Source organism: Dama dama, chromosome 16 (assembly GCF_033118175.1).
Source record: "Dama dama isolate Ldn47 chromosome 16, ASM3311817v1, whole genome shotgun sequence".
NCBI lineage: Eukaryota > Metazoa > Chordata > Mammalia > Artiodactyla > Cervidae > Dama > Dama dama.
The window spans coordinates 27,251,562-27,273,977 of record NC_083696.1 but is presented as its reverse complement, the minus strand read 5'-3'; the positions used below and the strand labels follow the sequence as shown (position 1 = coordinate 27,273,977).

Below are 22,416 nucleotides of genomic sequence, written 5' to 3'. Positions count from 1 at the left end.
TCCATCTTTCATTCATGAACACAAGGTGTTCTATTTATGTGTATCTTCTTTAGTTTCTTTCAGGAATGTTTGTAGAGTAAAATATTTTACATTTTAATCCTCTGTTTCTTTCATTATCAATGTCAAGAATAAAGCATTGTCTATTTAAGGTAATGGAGATCAGCATATTTTTTACTTTTATTATTTTATTATGAAATGAAAAAACACCAATAATATTTGTTCTGGAAATAGGATAGAGACCAACGTGATTTTAATTTATAATTGATGTTGGAAACAGTGTTGGTAATTTTTATATACACAGTTCAGACTTATTTCTAAAGCACTGATAATTTTATATGCAACCCCAAAGCAGTGTGGAAGCTAAGAATTTTGAATGGGGTTTGGGCAAGAGGAAAGTAATTTCAGGAACTTCATTCTGGCAGCAGTGCCATTATAAATCATCACTATTAGATTGGAGATTAATTCTTATCTTTAAACATATCAGTTAATCGTGGATCTTTAGAAAATGTTGCTGAGATGCTTTCTTATGCATGTGGCCTATTTTCATGAACATCGATGTGTATGGGTGGTTGGGAAGGTGGTGTGCAGTAGTAATGCCACAGAATTTTCTTTGTTTTCATATCTTATATTTGGATAAATTTATTGATGAGATTCATTCGTATAGTATAAAAAATATTTTGCAGTTACATCATAATTGAAAGACTTTACATTGGAGAACTTTATGTCTATATTCTGAGAAACAGAGTGTACTTTCAGTTTTTTTATAAGCATACTGATTTTGATGTACTTATAGCTTCCTAAAATGTTTTTTGGTGGACTTAGAATGTTGATTATTTAGATTAAATAAATTTTTGTACTACTTTACTAAAGCTTTTAATTGTGTGACCACACAACAGAATAATTGAACATTACTATATTAGCTCTTTGTCAAGAGAGTAAGATTATGCTTTATTTGGAAAGTTTTGCTTAGGTATGAGACTATACCCTATTTCTCAGGCTAAGTAAAAATATAGTAGCTGCCTTAAAAGAAAAAACAGAGTTCCTACTTCATAATGAATAATGTATAAATCATAAAAGAAAGAAAAGTGAGAGATCCTTAGAAATATTCAGCTTTTCAGTCTTTGGAACATATGCCTTAAAAGCTTTAGGGATCCAGTGAAAACCAGGAAAGACAGTTGAAAGTTTCTTGGACCTATCTGTTAACTTTGTAACGCTTCTTAATTTTGGGTATTTATATAAAAGCATACCTTTTAAGTGGTACTCTATTACGAACTAAAGGGATTTTGTAATTCTGTTCAAATATTTTCACATTTCTGTTTTGAACTTAGAGAGTCAATCTTACTTTTTACTTGTTCTTATATGTAAGACTTTTTTTAACATCCTTGCTTAAAACATAAGTTCCTTCAATAGTCAGATACAAAATTAATATTAAATATTTATGCTCCTTTAGACATTGTTGAGACAGATTATAAGTATGTGTGTACTTCAGCTATGCTGCATTGATAGTGGTTAAATGTATGACCCTACAGGCAATCTTTTTAAGCAGATAAAACTGTTGGGATGTTTTCCCAGGATGATGGGGTTGCCCTCCAAGCGTATCTCTTCAATGCGATCCCGAATATAACTGGTGTCATTAGCCTTGCAGAATGTATCATCTGTAATTGAAGTTATGTTGTTAAACTGGAAAACAAAAGGGAAAAAGTGTTTATAAACCCCAAATCATTCCTTTGTATGATGTGTAATGAGGTCTGGCAGAATATTTTATCTGTCGATAAAAGAAGTGATTTTTAAAATACTGTACATACTGTATATCCATCTTCATGATAATAATAAAACCCTGCCTGAGCAATCTGAGCCTCCCTTTTTAAAGTCTACAGTATCACTTTGGAAGAACAGACTACTTCCTTTTTCTAAGAATAAAACTCAGGTATGTAACAAATTTCTGAGTACAAATAAGATTATACTAGCTGGAAAAAGTATCCTGTTGTAGAGTGTCAACTCAAAATGGGTACTGTGTCCTTAAATATACTTTAAAGAAGTAAAAAGAACAAATGAGAATTCTTGTGATGGTGAAAGACCACTTTTAGTTTCTTTTTATTCCCTCTTCACTTTTCTATTACCCTTGATGTTGGACAATAAAGTCAGCTAGGAAGTCTCCAAAAGCAAGTGTTTACTGCTATTTGGAGAAAGAAACATAAACCACAGGTCTTAGTGTCCCCTAACTTCAAATCCACATGTCAGATTAACTAGGAGATGCCAGGTGCACACCTGGAGACAAGCCATACTATAAGAGCAGACCTCATACCTGGTGTTACTGGTCCTTTGGTTTTGCTCTGAATAGAACTGTGGCTTCTGGGCAAGAGAGAGCATTTGACTAAATATTGATGCTTTTGATGGGCAACATTTACATATAAGTAAGTGAATTTCCTAATGAATCGTAAGATTGACCCATAGTAATTTGAATTAAAGTCTGATACTGTGAAAGGAGCAATCATACCTGAAGATGAATTACACGCAGACTTTCTGGTAAATTAAGAGGCACAGATTCCAAAGCATTGTGATCCAAGTAGAGGAAGGAGAGGTTACTCAGTTTCTGTAAGGAAAAGGTGCTTTTGCTTGAGTTGATATCTGAGATCAGTGCATTTCTTCACAATTCAAGCTATATACACATATATATAAATATACATATGTATAAATACACAGATATAGACATGTATCAATACTATTAATCATTGGTATGGTAGTTTTTGATTTGGTGGGATTTTTTGTTTGTTGTTTTGTTGTGTTGTTTTGGTTTTACAAGTAGTGTATCTCAGTCCTTTACAAAGGGCAGTAGAACCCTAATGCATCCCCATGTCTGTCTACTCATCTCACATCTGAATACCCAGTCATAGCCAGCCTCAGCCTTCATGTCAATTTCTGGGGCTCTTTAAATTTGTCTTTGGAATAGGTGATGATGTTAATGCTTATGCAGGATTGTATTTGGATCCTGGTACTGCTATAACCTCTCTTGAACCTTCAGAACTTTCCATTTCAGCTCCACCAACTTGTAGTAGAATGAATATTCTTAAGAGATGTGTGTGCTTGTTAGTAACATATCTTCCAAAGCAATGTATTAAATACGTGGCTGGGTATGATTTTTTTACCCCCCTAAGGGATCTACATTAGATTACTCTTCATAATCAATAACCCATTATTGTGTATAATTTTGTAGTTTCAAGATACAGTTTCCCCTGACAGTAATGTTTTACCTTACTTTTGATATACATCCTATGGCAGAATTTGGATTTTTTTTTTTTTAGAATTAATTTGTTGTTATTTTAATCCTTTCTTAAGCATCCTACATGTGTGCTTAGTCACTCAGTCATGTTCAACTCTGTGTGACTCATGGAACCCACCAGGCTCCTCTGTCCATGGGATTTTCCAGGCAAGAATACTGGAGTGAGTTGCCATTTCTTATACCAGGAGATCTTCCTGAACCAGGGATCCAACCCAAGTCTCCTGCTTTGGTGGGTAATTCTTTACCACTGTACCACCTAGGAAGCCCTCTTAAGCATCCTATAATCCATCATATAAGAATCAAGCTCCTGTCCTCCCCAGTGGACCTCTTTATATGGATTAGAGTGACTTGATTTTACCAGTGGCTTTTGCAGCCTTGGGCATTAAGCAAAACTAGAAAATAGCTGACTTTATAATTTTGTTGCCAATTTGTTATGAATCCCTTCTGTAATCCATGTGTAAAATCCAAAATATTCAAATACTTCTTTTGTAAATGTTGACCAGCTCCTGTAGGTCTTTAACATACCAGTTATTCAAAGGTTTACCTGCTCAAATTGTGTATGTTCAAATTACAAGCATCTTTTTGTTTGTTTTTAAAGTAAGTCCAGTTTCTGAAAGTCCCCTAAGAGTTCCTTAACTTCTGAGGAACTGTTAGGAATTGTCAAAAGGAGCTACAGTCCTCTATTTTGAGCAAGGTCTTCTGTTGCTAACCAGTAGCATGATTATCTCAACCTTTTATGTGGGGTTTCTTCCAGGACTGGGAATGAGTACTTCAGATCTATGGAAGTCCTGGGCTGAGGTGATTACTTCTCTGTAGATTGTGCATCTTGAGACAACCTGGCTAACTAAATCAAAGTAAATCACCTTCCCCTTTTCCTGAACATTTATTTTCTTGAATGACTAAATTAAGAAATATATTTAATTTTTACTACATACAGAATTTTGTATTAGGTGCCATCATGGAATTCAAAAGAATATCTCCCTACAGAATTCTATGGTCTAATACTTTTAAGTATTAAAAATAAAATTCAGTCTTTAGAGCATGATTTTTCTGGTGTCTATAAATTACTAATACTGTAGGGAAGAAGAAACACAGGAAAATTTCCATTTTTGAGGTTTTGGAGACTCTTGGTGCCATGAGTCTTTGTCTATATAAATAAATATTTGCTATGTAAACAAGGGAAAGAGATGTGACACCAGGTAGTCCCATGAAACAAAATAAAGTTATTTTAAGTGAGGTACAGGCATAAGCTAGATTTGAATAAGCCTAATAATATCACTATTTATTATGTAATAGTTTTAAAACAAAATTCTAGACTATAGTTTCTTTTTCTTTTATCATGTTATTCTTGGCTGTATAACGATGATACTATATTGCGCTAAGTCATACTATAAAATACTTACTTTGAATGCATTTGCTTTGATTCCTCTACTCTTGATTTTGTTATATTTTGCATTAAATAAAGTAAGCTTGGGAGGGAGAACTGGAAGCTTCAGTAGTTGATTTTCGGCTAGTGTAAGTTCTTCTAACAGAGAAAGTTTTGAAAAAGTACCATCTTCTATATCTTCAATCAAATTTCCCGTAAAATCGAGTCGTCTTAAGTTAGCTTGAAGGAAAAATATACAAACAATACAGAAAAAATTTTTTAAATACATGAAGTTAAATTCTTAATTGTGTGGACTGAGGAAAAGCATTTATTTAACAGGTATTTCAAATTTCTTTTATTTGTAGTGCTTTGCAGAACATGTACAATTAGTAGCTCAGTAAGTTTTATTGAATGAATACTCAGCATATACTCAGTGCTTGACACTGATAGCGTTTCTCACTGGAGTTCTAGAATTTCAGGTTTGGAAGAGAACTTCTCACTGGAGTTCTAGAATTTCAGGCTTGGAAGGGAACTTTAAGTTAATAGAGTCTTTCCATCCTTTTTCATTTGAATTCTCAGTATGCTCAAGTAATTTGAAAGAAATTCTTTGTTGTAAGTTATGGAAAGCAAGCATTATGTTTGATTGAATAGAATCATGTAAATATTTTTGGATTTCTTGCCAACCTGTTGCATTGTGATTATGGGTTTGTTTTGTTTGTATTAGTTGCTCAGTTGTGTCTGACTCTTTGCAACTCCATAAACTGTAGCCCATCAGGCTCCTCTCCTCTGTCCCTGGCATCCTGTCCAGGCAAGAATACTGGAATGGGTTGCCATTCCCTTCTCCAGGGGATCTTCCTGAGCTAGGGATTGAACTCAGGTCCTCCTACATTGCAGGCAGATACTTTACCATCTTAGCCACCAGGGAAGCCCCTGTGATTGTGGGTATATTATCTTAATCTCTCCGTGCCTTATTGGTTAAAAACAACAAAGGCAAAAATGTTCCCTAATTCGTTAACATGGTACATACTGAGAAATTCAATATGTGTGTATATGTATGCATCACTTTTGTTCTGTCTAGGATGATTAGGAAATATGGTCACTTCTCACTATTCAAGGTAGTCATCTATAAAGTCGACACAAATGCTGATTTAGTGAATGTGGAATCATTGCTCCTAGGGAATATACAGGATTCGAGCCTTTCATCACACATTTTCATCAGCCAATCAGAAAATTTTATATGTGTTTCTTTTTTAAAGGCATCTTATTTAGTATATACTGTTGCTACATTAATATTAAACTCACAGCCAACAGCACTGTAACTCACTTAAATGAAGAGTACTTAACACGTATTTTCTCTGGAAGGCACACCACAGCCTTCTTGAGGTTAGGAATAATATACAGCACTTCAGTACTATATTTAGGGAGTGTTTCAAACAGCAAAAAAGCCAAAAAATGAAAAGTGAAAAATATTACACTAAGTAGACTGTAAACAAGGTACTTGTTTAAAGCTGAAATAAAGGACAAAGCATCTTGTTCCACCTCACCTGGATGACTCAAATTTTTGCCAGTGTGCACATGCCTGTGAATAACCATGAAAGTGCCAGAAGTATTTATTTTGGGGTTACAAATAAATTTTATAAAGTAGGTGAGTTTGAAAACATAAAGTCCACAAATAATGAGAAACAGCTGTATTCAGTCAGTACCAGTGACAGCATGAATTCAGTATGGTTAATCTCGTAAATGTGTAGTGGAGCCAGTGTGCATTTCTTGGTATAATTTTCTTCAGAAGCCCTTGATGAAATTGGAATATAGAAAATTTTTCTGGGATGAGTGATCCAGGACTTGGACTTAACTACAGAAATAGTTGCCCTGTGTGGCTACCCTCCTGGCAGGATACTTAAAATACCCCAACAGTGACTATCCCACATGTGATAGGCCACAGGTACCTAGGAACGTGTGTTTATATGAGTTAAATAACCAACATGAGTTAACATTAATATTTTATTTAAAATTAACTTACGTATGTCTGCAAAATCTTTGGCAGTCAGCTTTTTAATTCTGTTGAATCGTGCATAAAGATAGGCTGATTCCTTTGGCAGAGGTGGCACAGTGTCAATGTCAACTTCTTCACAGTATACAGAGCCACTTAAACAAACACAGAGCAGGCATGTCGGCATTTCTGAATTGGGAAACAAAATCATAAAACTCAATAATTTAAAAATACGTGACCTCTAGTATTAAATACGTGCTGTCATGAGTGTTATTACTAATTTGAAAAGATACTTTACACAGTTATAGATGATAACAGGAAAGATGTTGTGGCCATATTAGCTAGTGATCTATATTGTATCTGGTAACTCAGCATAATTTTATTTTAAATTCTGTAATACACAATCTCTTTTATTCTCCTGTCTGTTTTGGCAATGATCATTTAATTGCTGGATTGACTGACAGTTAGATTTCTTAATTTGCATATCATAAAGCTTGATTTAAGGTAAGCACAAGCTTAATTTATCACTTGGGGTAGTGCAAACACATTTATAACGAGTTTGTTGTTCAGTTGCTAAGTCATGTCCTCCTCTTTGCAACCCCGTGCACTGCAGTATACCAGGCTCCCGTCTCCTTCACTGTCTCCCGTAGTTTGCTCAAATTCATGTCCATTGAGTTGGTGATGCTATCTAACCATCTCATCCTCTGCCACCCCCTTCTCCTTTTGCCTTCAATTTTTCCCTGCATCAGAATCTTTTCCAGTGAGTCAACTCTTCGCATTAGGTGGCCAAAGTATTAGAGGTTCAGCTTCAGCATCAGTCCTTCCAATGAAACTAGTAAAATAAACAAAGTATGAACTTGGAGTCATAGAGAATTTTGAGTTTTAGCTTCGTAATAATCTCCTCCAATCTCCCTTAAACTTATCAAGTAAAAGTCATTTCCAGCAACAACAACAGCAACAAAAATTTGGAGTCATTGTGGGCACTTTTAGAATGCCACTGGACTCTGTATCATTCATTGCATTTACTTGTCATGCCTTCAACCTGGAAGAGTTCCTTAGTCTTTGTTTTTCATATCTTTTTACTGTTTTGGAAATTTTTGAATTTTTTAAAAATTTATTTTCAGGGCATTTATTTTGCAGAATGTCTTTCAACTGGGGTTTATAAAAAAGGTTCCTCATTTTTGGCAGGAATACTACAGAAATAATGTTGCATCCTCTGTGTCCTGTATCTATCTCATTCCTTACAATGCTGTCTTGGGTAACTTGGTTCAGTTGGTGTCTGCCATGGTTCTCACCCTGTAAAATTACTGATTTTTGTTTTGTAATAAGTGTGTACCTTCTAGAGAAGTACTTTGAGATTCTAAACATCAGGTTTGTTATCAAACTTTCATGTTTTAAAACTCTAGTTTTCATCTATTGAAGAGTCTTACTTGAATCATTTATCACTGGGATAGTTGCCAAATAATAATTTTTCTGATTCCATCATTTCTTCTACAGTTGTTACTTCACATTCTGATATGAGCTGGAACGTTCCTTCCTTATTTATTTTTGTCAGTATGAACTTATGAATTCCTTATCCCATAGGTCATATGTCACTGTCATATTTATTTTAATAATCAAATTGCCCCAGATTAGTCAACGAGAACTCCTAAACTCTGTTTTATCATCCCATAGCCTTTTTGTGGTTCAATGTTATACAATAAATTGCACATATTTAACTTGCATAATTTATAAGTTGGATGTCCATCACCACAATCAAGATAATTAACATATCCATCACTCCAAAAGTTTCCTCATGCTCTTTGGTAATCATCTCTCCCTCACAGTAACCACTAATATCCTTTCTGTCATTATCTTAATATGTTAATATTATGAATATATTAAGGACCAGAAACTTAACATATTATTTCTGAAACTTTTATATCAAAAGAATGCAGTATATACTCTTTTGTCTGGCTTCTTTAACTCTGCATAATTATTTTGAGGGTCATCTATTTTTGCATTATCAGTAATTCATTTCTATTTGTTATTGAGTTCATTCCAGTTTATTCCATTCTGTCAATAGACACACTTTATACAGTCATCTCTTACATATATTTGGGTTGTTTCCAGTCTGCAGATTTCAAAGAGAGCTGCTATGAACATTAATGTATGGACTTAATGCTTTCATTTCTCTTCTATAAATACCTAAGCGTAGAATGGCTGTGTCTTATCATACGTATATATTTTACCTTTTGGAAAAAGTCCTAAACTGTTTTCCAAAGTCATTGTGCCATTTACATTCTCGTTAGCAGTGCATATAAGTTCTAGTTGCTCCTCATTCTTTCCAACATTTGGTATGTGTGGTTGGACTTTTTTATTTTAGCCTTTCAAGTAAGATGTGTTGTGGTATCTCATGTTTGAATTTACATTTTCCTAATAACTAACGTGCTGTTCAGTTCAGTTCAGTTGCTCAGTCGCGTCCGACTCTTTGCGACCCCATGAACCATAGCACGCCAGGCCTCCCTGTCCATCACCAACTCCCGGAGTCCACCCAAACCCATGTCCATTGAGTCGATGATGCCATCCAACCATCTCATCCTCTGTTGTCCCCTTCTCCTCCTGCCCTCAATCTTTCCCAGCATCAGGGTCTTTTCCAGTGAGTCACTGAGCATCTTTTTATATACTTAGTTGCCATCCACAGATTTTTTTGTGTATAGTGAAGTGTCTACTCATGTCTTTTGCCTGCTTTTTAAATGGGTTTTGCATTATTAGTTTTGAATTATATATATTGTATAGATATAAGTCATTTGTCAGATTTATGTTTTGGAGAAAATGTTTTCTCCAGTTTCTGGCTTGTTTTTTTTTTTTTCTTCTAATCAGTGTCTCTTAAAGAGCAAACATTTTTTATTTCACTGAATAATAATTGATTCCCTTATAGTTCATGCTTTTTGTGCTGTGTTTAAGAAATCTTTGCCAACCACCAAGTTTTTATTCTGTTTTCTTTTAAAAGTTGTATAGTAACTCTTGATATTAGGCAGTATAAATTCTCCAAATTTATTCTTCTTTAATGTTATGTTTCTTCTAGGTTCTTTTCATTTTTATATAAATTTTAAAGTCAGCTTGTTAATTACTTAAAGCCTGCTAGAATTTTAATTGGGACTGCATTGAATCTACAGATGAATTTGGAGAAAATTGACATTTTAAGAATACTGAGTTTTCTGGTCCTTGAATACAATGTATCTCTATCTACATGTTTAGGCCTTTTAAAATTTCTCTCAGCATTAGTGTCTGGATTTCAGTGAATAAATCTTATACATCTGTCATACATTTATACATATGTATTTTTTATATTTTGATTAAAAAATTAAATGTCTCTACTATTCTTTGAGAGCTTACTTATTTTCTGGCATGCTGAGATGTCCCATACCAATCCTTTCCCTTTCCCTGCCCCAGGTCTGAAATCAGCTATTCAAGAAGTACTGGTTCATTTCAGTGGAGAATGGTATTTAGAAACCAAGATTTGGGTGTGCATGTGCTCATTGCTACTGGGATCTCATTGTTTCTAGGATCTTTCAGCTAAGAGGACTGGAAATATATTTATTTTTATTTTGCTCTCTTTTCATATATAATATGGAGAAGGAAATGGCAACCCACTCCACTATTCTTGCCTAGAGAATCCCGTGGACAGAGGAGCCTGGTGGGCTGCTGTCCATAGGGTTGCACAGAGTCAGACACAACTGAAGTGACTTAGCAGGCGTGCATGCATTGGGGAAGGAAATGGCAACCCACTCCAGTATTCTTGCCTGGAGAATCCGAGGGACAGAGGAGCCTGATGGGCTGCCATCTATGGGGTCGCACAGAGTCAGACACAACTGAAACAACTTAGCAGCAGCAGCAGCAGCATATATAATACACATATACACATGTACATGTATTTATACATGAACATACTACACATGTACACACATGTAAACATATATAATATATATGTACCACATTCTCATATAAAAACATAAACATATCATATGCATATATACACATACATACTCACACAGGGAAGCAAACATGTCTGTATCTTTTTCTGTATATCTGTATACAAACTAGGAGTTGATGCTGATACCTTTCATTCCAGTCCATTCCACTTCATCTCCATAGTGTTCCTTCTAGCCTTCCCCCTTACCATATCTTTTAACACTCTTCTCTGATTATGAGAAACCTGACTCTCCTGATCCACTTTGTATTTACTTTACTCAATCCTAGAACACACATTAAGTAGTTTCATTATTGTTAACCTATAACACTATGGAAAACAAACCTACTCATTGGAATTTTACTATTTGTCTACTGAAAGTATACATCAAAATACTGAGTTATTTCAGTAGATTTCCCTTCCTGTAATGTGTTATGTTATTCATTTGAAATGCAATTAAGTTTGTATTTTTCTGTTTGTTTGTCAGTTTGGGTTCTTTTTATGATATCGTTGTTGATTTTATTTATGAATGTACTGTATTTATTTGCTTATGTGAATATAATGTTGTTCTGAAATCAAACATGCACAAAAAGTGTGCTCAGAGAAGTGCTGCCACCTTTTTCCCATACCCGAAGTTCCCGTCTCCCCCTCCTTCCAGCCCTAGTCCATCTGTAACCCATAGGTAAATAGTCTCAGCTTAATTGCCCTTCTCGAATTTCTTTTACACAACTGTATCTTTTCTTATATCCCTTTCATTTTTAGAAGAGACAGCATACTGTAGATACTCTTTTGCACTTTGGTTTTTTTCTTCTAGAAATCAATCCATATTCGTTATAGAAATCTTCCTCATTCATTTTTACCACTGCATAGTATTCCCTTGGTAGATGTACCATACTTTATTCAACCACTCTTCAATTTATGGATAATTAGAGTGTTTCTAGTATTTTGCTGTTGCAAGCAGTGCTTCAGAGATTTTGCGTATGTATTTTCTTACTTTTGAAGGTATATCTCTAGGGTAAATTCCTAGAGGTCAGTTGCTTTGTCACAAAGTAAATGCATATTAGGTTTCATCAGATATTACCAAATTCCTCTCCGTTCTACCAATTTGCATTACTATCAGCAACATATGCCAGTGTCTGATACCCCACAGGTGTTGCCAGTGGAATAGATTAATATATTGTCACACTTCTGTCAGATAGGTTAAAAAATTTTATCTCAATTTAAATTTACTTGTGAGATTTAACACCTTTTATGTGTTTAAGGGTCATTTTTATGTCATTTTGTGAATTGTCTGTTCATACCTTTTGCCCATTTTACCCATGGATTTTTGATCAATTTCTTTTTCCTGGATTTTTACTTGTTTTTTATAAATTAGAGATATTAACTCTTTACAGTGGTGTATATTGAAAATATTTTTCTCAGTTTTAAGTTGTCTTTGGCCTCAGTTATGATGATTTTTGCCATGCAAATGTTTTTCATTTATGGAGTCAAACTTATTGGTCTTTTCTATTATCATCTCTGGATTTTGAGACATCCCACAGTCAAGTAATCTTCTACTGTTTAAATGGTTTCACTTTTTACATTTAGACCCTAATTTATTTGAAGTTTATTTTTCTGTATAAGAGGGATATAATTGTATCCCTTTTCAAGGTTGTCCCAGACTCAGTTTTTAAAAATATCATCTTTGGTACTTGCCTGGTGGTCCAGTGGTTAAGAGTCCATCTGCCAATGCAGGGAACACGGGTTCGATCCCTGGTCTGGGATGATGCCACATGGCACAGAGCAACTAAGCTCATGAGCCACAGCTACTGAGCCCACATGCTACACCTACCGAAGCCTGAGCACCTAGAGCCTGTGTACTGCAACAAAGGGTAGCCCCATCTGCAACTGGAGAAAACTCAGAGACAGCAGTGAAGACCCAGAGCAGCCATACACACATAAATAACTATTTTTTAAAAATAAAAACGTCATCTTTGCCTCAGTGATTAACGATGCTCCCTTTGTTATTTACTAAATTCCTATATGTATTTCTTTCTGTCTGTGGACATTCATTCATGCACCAGTATTATACTTATTTTAAGTATGGAGGCTTTAAAGTATGTTCTGATAGGTGATTTCATGCAGATCTGATTTTCCATCTGAACTTGAGGATCAACCTTACCCAACTCTTTAAAGAAGTTTATTGTTACAGATTTAGGGAGAACTACCATCTTTGTAATTTTAAATCATCCTATCCAAGAGCAAGGAATGTCTTTCAATTTCTTCCAGTCTATTTTCACTATGATGCTTTTCAAATTTCTTGAGATATATTTTCTGTTTTGGTTCATTTTAATTTTATTGTAGCACTATAGAAATTAGTGTGTGATTTTTTTTTTTCATATTTTCACGTGAAATAATGGTCTGTGAGAGAGCAATAATAAACCAAATAGAAACTAATAAGTAGTACTTTGTAATTTGTTATCTTTATAAGTTTTCTATTGTTTTAATTGAAATGTACATTATAATTACTTATATATATAACCATCTCTCCTGTGAATTTCTTAAAAGCAAAAATGATATTTTATTTACTTTATCCTCAGACGACATGTGAAAGTGAAAGTCGCTCAGTTGTGTCCAGCTCTTTGCGACCCCATGGACTATACAATCCATGGAATCCTCCAGGCCAGAATACTGGAGTGGGAGCCATTCCCTTCTCCAGGGCATCTTCCCAACCTGGGATTGAACCCAGGTCTCCCACATTGCAGGCAGATTCTTTACCAGCTGAACCACCAGGGATTGCAACTAACTGGAATTTAACAAGTATTTCTTGAATTGATTTTATATAGATAGAAGCACACACTTTATAGAGGCTAAACCTAAACTGAACTTTGGTTGTTCTTGAATGTTCCTATTCCATGTTTTTCACTTATGATGTGGAATGGCAAATGGTGAAAATTCACAATATACCTGTTTGACTTTATCATTGGAGATAAAATTCCACTGTTTGGAGTTACTGTATCCTGATGCAATTTTGATAACTATAATAAATAAAGTTCCATTGTAAGCTACTTTTTAAAGCTCCTTTTAAAAATAGGATAATAGAGTATTCATACTTACCATCATTTTCTTTCTTGGGGGTTAATGGCGTTATACTCTCATCTTTTTGTAATTGAAAACTTTTCTCATCGGGTACTATTATCATAGTTTCTTTTTCCTATTGGAAAAATAAACGTTTATTTACAATTATTTACAATTTGGTAATTTTGGTATTATTTACAATTTGGACTGTAAAACTGAGGGATTACAGGCAGCATTCTCCCATAAATGTTCTGGTTGAACAGTCCCTCCACTCTCCATTTGTCTATTAAGTGCTGTTGAATTCTGGTCCACTTCACAAATATCTTGGTCCCTGTGTTTGTAGTTAGACTCCTAAAGCAATGTAAACAGAAGAAGCAGAGAACTTTTTTATTTACTACTTTTTAGGGACCAGGAGATTTTGAAAGTATTCTTTAAACTGATTGATAAGATTGAAATCAGCCATGTGAGCCAACAGCTTGTTATAATAGGCCTTTTTTTTTTTCCCTAAGCACCTGGGAAGCATGACTATATATACATATATTATTAATATATACATATATGATAATGATAATACTAGCATATTAGCCAACTTCATTGAAAGAAATTATAATATTAACATTTGCTCGTCTGTACTGAAAAAAAAGAATCTATTATAACTGTTCACTCTTAAAACACTTATCATCTCATTTATAGTAGAGAACTTTTGAAGGAATCAACATTGTGAAGTATTTGGCTGCATCTCTCATTGTCCATTGTGTGTGTGTGTGAGAAAGACACATACAGACACACTGTAGGCAGGCAGCAGATCCTTACATGCTGTATTAACTTTGTCTTTCCCCAGTATTCATTTCTGTGTTCCAGTAAAACCACAAGTAATTACTTAGTCCCTGTACAAGCAGAAGATGAAAAATGTGGTAGGAAAGTCATCCCTATAGACAATGACAGCGACAGTTACTTGGTAAAATGATAGAGCCTAAATTGTTGAAATTGATGAAAATCATGCTCCATATTAGTAGTTTTAATTTTTTGATACTGTGTAGTTGACATATGTGGATTATTATGAAATCCTGTAGATACAAAATAAGCAGTACTCTTCTATTTATGTACTTGAACTACTTCTTCCTAAAATAATAAACATTAAGCTGGTAATCCATCTGTATTTCTCCTAATACACATTTCTCCTATTTTATTTTAATATGCAAATAAAAGGCACTATGTATCATGACTTAAATGTAAATCTCTGCTGATAAGAGATCGTCTTTAAATTGAATTTTCATTAAATTTTATATTTCAAATTTTAGTTTTCCTTAAATCTTATGTTTTGGTTGTTACAGATACTGTTTGATTATCATAGAGTCTATTTATTAATTTGGGAAGCATGCATACTTTAAAAATATAGTTTTAGGGACAGTTATTTTGAATTGTTCTGAATCATTTCAAGTGCTTTTCCTTTCCTCTTACCTTATCAGACACATTCAGAAAAAACAAAAACATGCATTTAAATGGGTGACTATTTTAGAAATTAAATTTAGAGTAGAAATAAAATACCTTAGTACTTTTTCCATCCAGGTATTTATCCTCATAATCTTGGCTAAAAAAGGTTTCTTCAAGATTATCTGTTCCATAATCATAGATAATGCGTGAATCCTGCTGAGATGGTGGTGCTGGCTTTATCAGAGGCACAAACAGGAACAGGAGAAGTGTAGATTGCAGAGTCTTCATTTTAATAGAAATTAAGGTGACTGAAAACTAATAAGCTAGTGGCCTGCTGACTGTGGGACAATACTCTCTTTTTCCCTGGAAATAAAAATGCAGACCATCGAAGCAATATTTAAAAGCTTAGAGGACTTTTTGGCAGGGTACACGCAGCAGGGGCCAGCGAACAGTGTTTAACCCTTTGTGATCTTTAATTAGATGCTAAAAGTTTTTATGTATCAGTGATATTTTGAAAAATAGTTTCAGAAAATGGTTTTAGTTCTTTTTCTATCAAAAATCCAAGCAACGTTGATAATTTCAGTTTTTTAATAATTAGTTACCTTGAACAAAGGTATGCAATTGAAGTCTTCTTAGAATACCTGTGATATAAACAGTTAAAATGAAGACCCATGATCCTGTCTCATGTGAGTTAAAAATATCATATTTCAGCTTTGCTACTTTATAAGAACTCCTGATTTGTATTGGTATGAGCAGAAACAAGTTCCAGGAACAGTTTTAGAACTTAAACTTTAAATTTAACATTATGAAAAATAGTCATTAACACTTACTTTTAGGTGATACAGAATATTGAAAAAGCCATAATTTCAAATTCCTCAGTTTTCTAATTTCCATAGATATCATTATTTTTAGTTAATAGCATTTCTTTTAAAATTTAAGGTATGAAAAATGCAAAAATAGTATTGCAGACTAGAAAAATAATAGAACTTTAATCAAAGATTTCAAGGGAATGAAATGGGAAAGATTCTTTTAGGCTCACCACTGGATTTTATCTGGTGGTGCACATTTTATACTTTTTCTTAAGTAACTTCAGACAGAATCACTCAGAATTGCTGGTGCTGCATTTTAGATACTAGTTTGTCAAAAAAGTCAGTGGTTGAAATTAAGCATAACATGGTTTTGTGACTTTTACAGCACGCTGTTCTTGCCTGCATGGACATTCAAGTTATGCGGTGATATACTTAAGTGCTTGTTAAAAAATTGTTGTCCGAGGTAATTGAAACTTACAAAGATTAAAGATTGCCTTTACATTTACTAAGATTGTTAGATGTCACATTTTAACAAACAATATTTAAAATAATATGTGAGAAAAGAGCCTACCGTTGTAGCTGTTTTGAAGTTTTTTGTGGTTTTCCTCAATAGATGATCATGGCTTGCATTAGCCCCAAGTGGGAGGGTGAATGAGAAAAGCTGTGGAGTGATTTCAAACTGTTGAATAGAATTTCAGGGCCCAACAGCTTTAAAAGCAGTTTCCATGTGGTAGAGATCTTTGCCAACATTCTTTCTGCAGGGTGAAATGTAGTGTGTTGTACTAGAGAACTAAAATATTTGTAACTGCTGTACTCAGATTGCTTCCACTGATTATCATAAACTTCTGTTATTTTTTACCTTGTGTAGTAAGTACTCATAGCACAAATTATTTTTTAGTTTAGTCATTTGAGGCCCACTTCCCCCTTTATTTTGTTACGTGTAACAAAAACTCAACTGTCAGAGTCAGCTTTTTAAATATAAATGTTACAATTCGGGATTTGATAGTAAAATATATTTTTATTTGCTGAATGAAGAAAATAGTATTATAATTACCTTACTATTATTTTTTTTTGAAGTTGAAGTGGTATTTAGATAACTATATGAACATCTTTAAAGATTAATTTTATCACTGGTACTTTTAGCAATCAAAGTAACCTTTCTTTCTCTTCTCAGCTGAAATTTCAGTAAGTGTGGATATGAATATTTGGTAAAAAAAAAAAAAAACAACTAGAAAGTGAAAGAATACTGGTTTGTTTTCTTTTCCATTCAAAATCGACTCTGGAGTTTTTTGAATTAAAGCTTGAATAAACTAAGACGTGAATACTTACATTTTTACTTGAATGTGAATTAGTTTTAAATTTAGTTGTGATATTCTCTGATTTGGGTTGATTTTATGACTTTAAATTCTTTGAAAATATCAATTTTATGACTAATATCTAATAATGAAATAGCAGATATTGATTTGTTTTCTGTTGTGTGGCAGGTTTAATGGAATGTTGAGAAGTGAACTGAAAAGATGTTGAATAGATTTAGAGCATCTTAGAGGTTCATAGTTTACTGTGGTATACAGTTTGGTACTTTGTACTACAGAAAATTATTTTGTGGATTATAACTTTTTTTTTTCCTTGAAAAGTTATGACCAATGTGTATAGTTTTATTGGCATTCATTCATTTGTTGTTATTGTTCAGTCCCCCAGTCATGTCCAATTCTCTGCAACCCCATGGACTGCAGCACACCAGGCCTCCCTATCCCTTACCATCTCCCAAAGTTTGCCCAAGTTCATGTCCGTTGCATCAGTGATGCTATCCAGCCATCACATCCTCTGATGCCCTCTTCTCCGTCTGCCCTCAGTCTTTCCCAGTATCAGGGATGCTTCCAGTGAGTCGGTTGTTTGCATCAGGTGACCAAAATACTGCAGCTTCAGCTTCAGCATTAGTCTTTCTGATGAGTATTCAGGGTTGATTTCCTGTAAGAGTGACTGGTTTGATCTTCTTGCTGTCCAAGGGACTCTCAGGAGTCTATTCCAGTACCACAGTTTTGAAGGCATCAATTCTTCATCTCTCTGCCTTCTTTACTATCCAGCTCTCACAACCGTATGTGACCACTGGGAAGACCATAGCCTTGATTATACGGACCTTTGTCAGCAGAGGAAAATCATTCATTTAGTAGAAGTTTATTGAGTGCCACTTCTCTGCCAGTACTGTAGAAAAATAAACCCAGACAAGCAAAACTCATTTTCTCCCTTCAAGGAGGAAGAGTTTGTAAGTAAGCAAGAATGGCAGCAAACAAGCAATGGAAGGCACAGTGAGCAACCTGCTACACAGAAATATTCTGCAGTGATCTGGGAAAGGGTAAAGCCACTGCGGCGGCCCCAGTCTTACTTCTGTAGAGAAAGTGAGGGGTAGTCAGGGCAGGAGCAGACCAAGGGAGAATTGCTCTAGGAGTGGGAACAGCATACAGGTGGGGAGGATAGATCATTAAGATAATTTGTAATTAGCTGTATATGGCTGGAGCTTAGAGGGAGAAAGAGAAGAGGTTAGGGGGGTGGTACACATTAAGAGATCAGACAGGATGCTTGAGGTCAGATTAAGGAAAAGTCTTTTGTACCTTGCTGTGGTGTTTGACTTTCATTTGTATTCAGTGAGAGACCACTGAGAAAATTTTTTAAGCCAGCGAGTGACATCATTCTATTTTCATTTTAGAGATAGCCCTCTAATATTGCATTTCTGAAGAATAAGACTACTTACCTATTTTATTGGTTATTTATTACAGGTATAGTGATCTAAAATAACACACCTTTATTATCCCACAGTTTCTGTGGCTCAGGAGTCCAAGTATGGCTTTGCTTGTGCCAAGTTGCTTCAGATGTATCCAGCTCTTTGCAACCCTATGGACTGTAGCCCTCCAGGCTCCTCTGTCCATGGCTTTGCTTGTATCTCATCTGCAATCTCTGTTGTCTAGGGCTGTACCCTCTTTTCACGGGTCAAGTAAAGGTGTATGAGCCCATGTGGTTGTTGGCCACAACTCCATTCAGAATGTGGGACTAGGGGCCTCAGTTTCTTGCTTGATGTTGTTTGAAGGCCACCCCCAGTTATTTGCAACGTGGCCTCCAATATTTGGGCAGCTCATATTATGGCAGATTTCTTCTTCACAGCCAGGAAGGAAGATTAGTGTTCCAACAAGATGAGTAGTACCGTTTTTGTAGCAATCATGTACCTGTAATCATATATGCCATCTCTTTGTAGTATTTTGAGATCAGAGGTCATATCCACATTGAAGGGGAGATGACTGCACAAGAAAGATTCTAGAAATATTCATAGTTACACCAAAAAATATGTATGTTCCCTCCCAGAGTTAGCCAAACTAAAGTTTGAGAGCACAGTTCCCAAGACCATCCTCATTTCTTATACCAACTGCAAGTTTGAGAGTTTCCCAAAACCACCCTTACATTTGATAATTTGCTTAAAGGACTCGTGGAACTCATAGAAAGCCATTATTTCATGGTTATGGTTTATCACAGAGAAAAGATACACATAAATATCACCCAAAGGAAGAGAGACAGTAGTCAGAGTCTGGGAAGGTTCCACATACAGAACTTGTATTGTTCTCAGGATGTTCTCATCAGTGCCCTCCCAGCATTGATGCATGACAAGGAACATGGGTATTGCCAACCAGGAAAGTGCTACTGAACCTCATGGTGCAGCTTTTACTGGGGCTTCATTACATAGGCATGATCAATTGAGTATTCCACATGGTTGAACTCTGCCCCCAGTTTGACTGATACTACATGACCCATCCTAAACCACATGATTGTCTTCCTGGCATGGCCAACCTAAGACTGTTGGGTTTGGCCTGTCCCAACCTAAAATCTGTTGTTGTTGTTGTTGTTGATCAGTTGCTAAGTCTTGTCTAGCTCTTTGCACCCCCATGGACTTCAGCCCTCCAGGCTTCTCTGTTCTTCACTGTCTCCCAGAGTTTGCTCAAACTCATGTCCATTGAGTCAGTAATACCATCCAGTCATCCCATCCTCTGTCACTGCCTTCTCCTCCTGCCCTCAGTCTTTCCCAGCATCATGGTCTTTTCCAATGGCTTTTCACATCAGGTGGCCAAAGTACTGGAGCTTCAGCTTCAGCATCAGTCCTTCCAGTGAATATTCAGAGTTGATTTCCTTTAGGATTGACTGGTTTTATCTCCTTGCTATCCATGGGACTACCAAGAGAATTGTTGTTGTTCATTCGCTAAGTCATCTTGCGACCCCATGAACTGTAGTACACCAGGCTTCCCTGTTCTTCACTATCTCCCAGAGTTTTCTCAAATTCATGTCCATTAAGTATAACCCCCATTTTAAACGAAGATATAGATAATTCCTAGAAGTTGAACAAAGCCCAGACTGCTCTTTGGAGTCAAATTCTTTACTACTCCATTTCCAGTGTAAAATATGTTTCAAATTTAGATGGTTTTCTACTCCAGAAAGAACTATTTAACTGTCACTGCACAGTAATAAAAGATGAATGCCTTCAAGGCTCAAGAGCAGGCATTTATCCAAAATTGAGAGGGTTATCTCTGTGGAGTTCTTTTTGTTAACCCTACTACATTATCCTTGGTATCTTTGTAGGGTTTTATGTCTTTGAAGGTGTATCAGAATTTTACCTTGTGTAATCATTGCTCCTTCAGTGTGGGAAAGACTTCTGACTTGTTTCTAACCAACATTCTAGGCTTTTTGTGGGAAGTCTATGATTTGAATCTCCATCTCAAATAGCTGCTTATGCCTAAAGCCTAGTCATTTGGTCAAATGAAATAGAGATGGGAACCCAAGTACTTTCTGGACTAGAAGGCTAAAACTTAAAGGGAGGGGAATTATGACTCAATATAAATAAGGGTTAATGTTTATAATGGATCATATTTGTGATTTTAATTTTTCTGAGTAGTATACATAAGTCTCCGTATAATAAGTTTGCAATCTAAACATGCAATGACAGACATATCCAGAAATGCTGTGATGTTTACTTGCTGGGCACAGCAGGTTATATTTATTTAGGAAATTGGAACAGAAAAGAAACTGGATTTTTAGCTGTTCTGATTTAATTTTGTTTCCAGCTGCTGTTATTCTTCATTTCCAAGATTTAGAAAAGATGGATTTGGAATCAGGAAATTGGAGTTTTAGTTCTAGCTTTCCTTGGACTTCTTTGCTACAGTAAAAGTATACAGAAGAAACAGGTTTATTTTTTTCAGCTTTCATACCATGGAATTGGTTGAGTGTGTTATATGATATGCATATATCTGCGTTTTGGTTTAGTGGTTCCAACTTAAGGAGTAAAATAAAAAATATATAGTTTTCAGATTATACTTAAATACATGCTAAACATTCTCAACCAGTAGATTGTAAGCAAATTTATTGAATATACTTTATTTTTATTTCCTTTTTAATATATTTGTTAAGCTTGGGTTCATGGTGTCATTTGAATTTATTCATTAGTGGGCACAAAGACAGAAAGTTCAACCTCAGAGCTAATATAGCTGATATTTTGAAGTGTAATGAGAAAATTGATGAATTTTCATCTTTTTCTTTCCTGATATATCAGCTAGTTTTGTCTGTAACTCTGGTAGGAGGTAGAACTTTATTCTTCTGTTCTGCAGAAAGCATTGATGGTTATTTGTTTTGTTTTCTTTTTACTGAGAACTACTTGGGGTGTGAGTTCCTCTGGGTGTTTTTGAGTAATGTAAGATGGTTGTTCATCTGCCTCCCTCTGAGCCCTGCAGCTGGAGGACATTTTGTCACATATTTATATGTACTTGCCTTTAAAGGGAGAGCAGAGTTGGCTTCTTTGACCTCTTCTGCCTAATAGACAGGAAGAGTTTCACCTTACTCTGGCCAGAGGAGCCAGGCAGCCAAATGCCTCGTGAAGGGTCTGGGAAACTCTGCTCCCCATCTTTCTAGGCTATCTAGAGGTGCTTTGGAAAGTTAAACCATCAAATGATGACTTGGAATATGTTTGTTGTGGATATATGATTTTAGATCTCCTCTCTCCCTAATGAAGCCTTTAGTAAATTCTCTCTTTTTTACTAATCTTTTGTACAAATAGAACCTTGGAAGGAACCTGAAAGATGCAAACTCCTTTCTAGGGGGTCCACTGAGGCATGTGAAGCACAGCTAACGGCTCAGGGCACATAGATCCAGTGGGAGGTTGGGCTGGACATGCTGCAATAATAGTTACTGCTTGTAGGATACCTGTAACTGGCATGCATGTGTGTGTGTGCTCAGTCGCTCTTTGTGACCCCCGCAGGCTGTAGCCTGCCAGCCTCCTCTGTCTGTAGGATTGTCTCGACAAAAGTACTGGAGTCGGTTGCCATTTCCTCCTCCAGGAGATCTTCCCTACCCAGGGATCGAACCCGCATCTCCTTCGTCTCCTGCATTGCAGGCATTCTTTACTGCTGAGCCACAGGAAACCCTTGTAACTGGAATGTGCTTTGTTAAATGCTGTGGTATGTATATACAATCTCTACGTGTCCTTATAACAGCCCTGTG

At 35.5% G+C, this 22,416-nt stretch overlaps 2 protein-coding genes across 3 annotated transcripts in view; one reads left to right on the top strand and one right to left on the bottom strand.

Annotated features, from left to right (window-relative positions):
- The window catches only part of CENPP (centromere protein P), a 229,252-nt gene that overhangs the window by 70,420 nt on the left and 136,416 nt on the right, over positions 1-22,416 (top strand). The gene's annotated exons all lie outside the window — the stretch shown is intronic.
- On the bottom strand, positions 154-16,580 carry OGN (osteoglycin). 2 transcript variants are annotated; one of them, XM_061163640.1, is made up of 8 exons: positions 16,460-16,576; positions 15,682-15,720; positions 15,194-15,442; positions 13,685-13,781; positions 6,667-6,825; positions 4,684-4,886; positions 2,498-2,593; positions 154-1,680 (listed from the first exon to the last, which is right to left on the bottom strand). In XM_061163640.1, exons 3-8 carry the CDS (start codon positions 15,365-15,367, stop codon positions 1,510-1,512), a joined length of 900 nt encoding a protein of 299 aa, XP_061019623.1. In that variant the 5' UTR covers positions 15,368-15,442; positions 15,682-15,720; positions 16,460-16,576; the 3' UTR covers positions 154-1,509. The 2 variants fall into 2 exon arrangements, with proteins under 2 accessions (XP_061019623.1, XP_061019622.1); XM_061163639.1 differs by lacking the exon at positions 15,682-15,720 and having other exon boundaries at positions 16,460-16,580.

Excerpts from the sequence above, each read along its gene's own strand:
- OGN (XM_061163639.1), bottom strand. The coding sequence starts at position 15,367 with ATGAAGACTCTGCAATCTACACTTCTCCTGTTCCTGTTTGTGCCTCTG. Across the intron at positions 6,826-13,684 it reads CCCCAAGAAAGAAAATGATG|AAATGCCGACATGCCTGCTC; the intron begins GTAAGTATGAAT and ends TTCCCAATTCAG. Across the intron at positions 4,887-6,666 it reads CAAAGATTTTGCAGACATAC|CTAACTTAAGACGACTCGAT; the intron begins GTAAGTTAATTT and ends TTTTCCTTCAAG.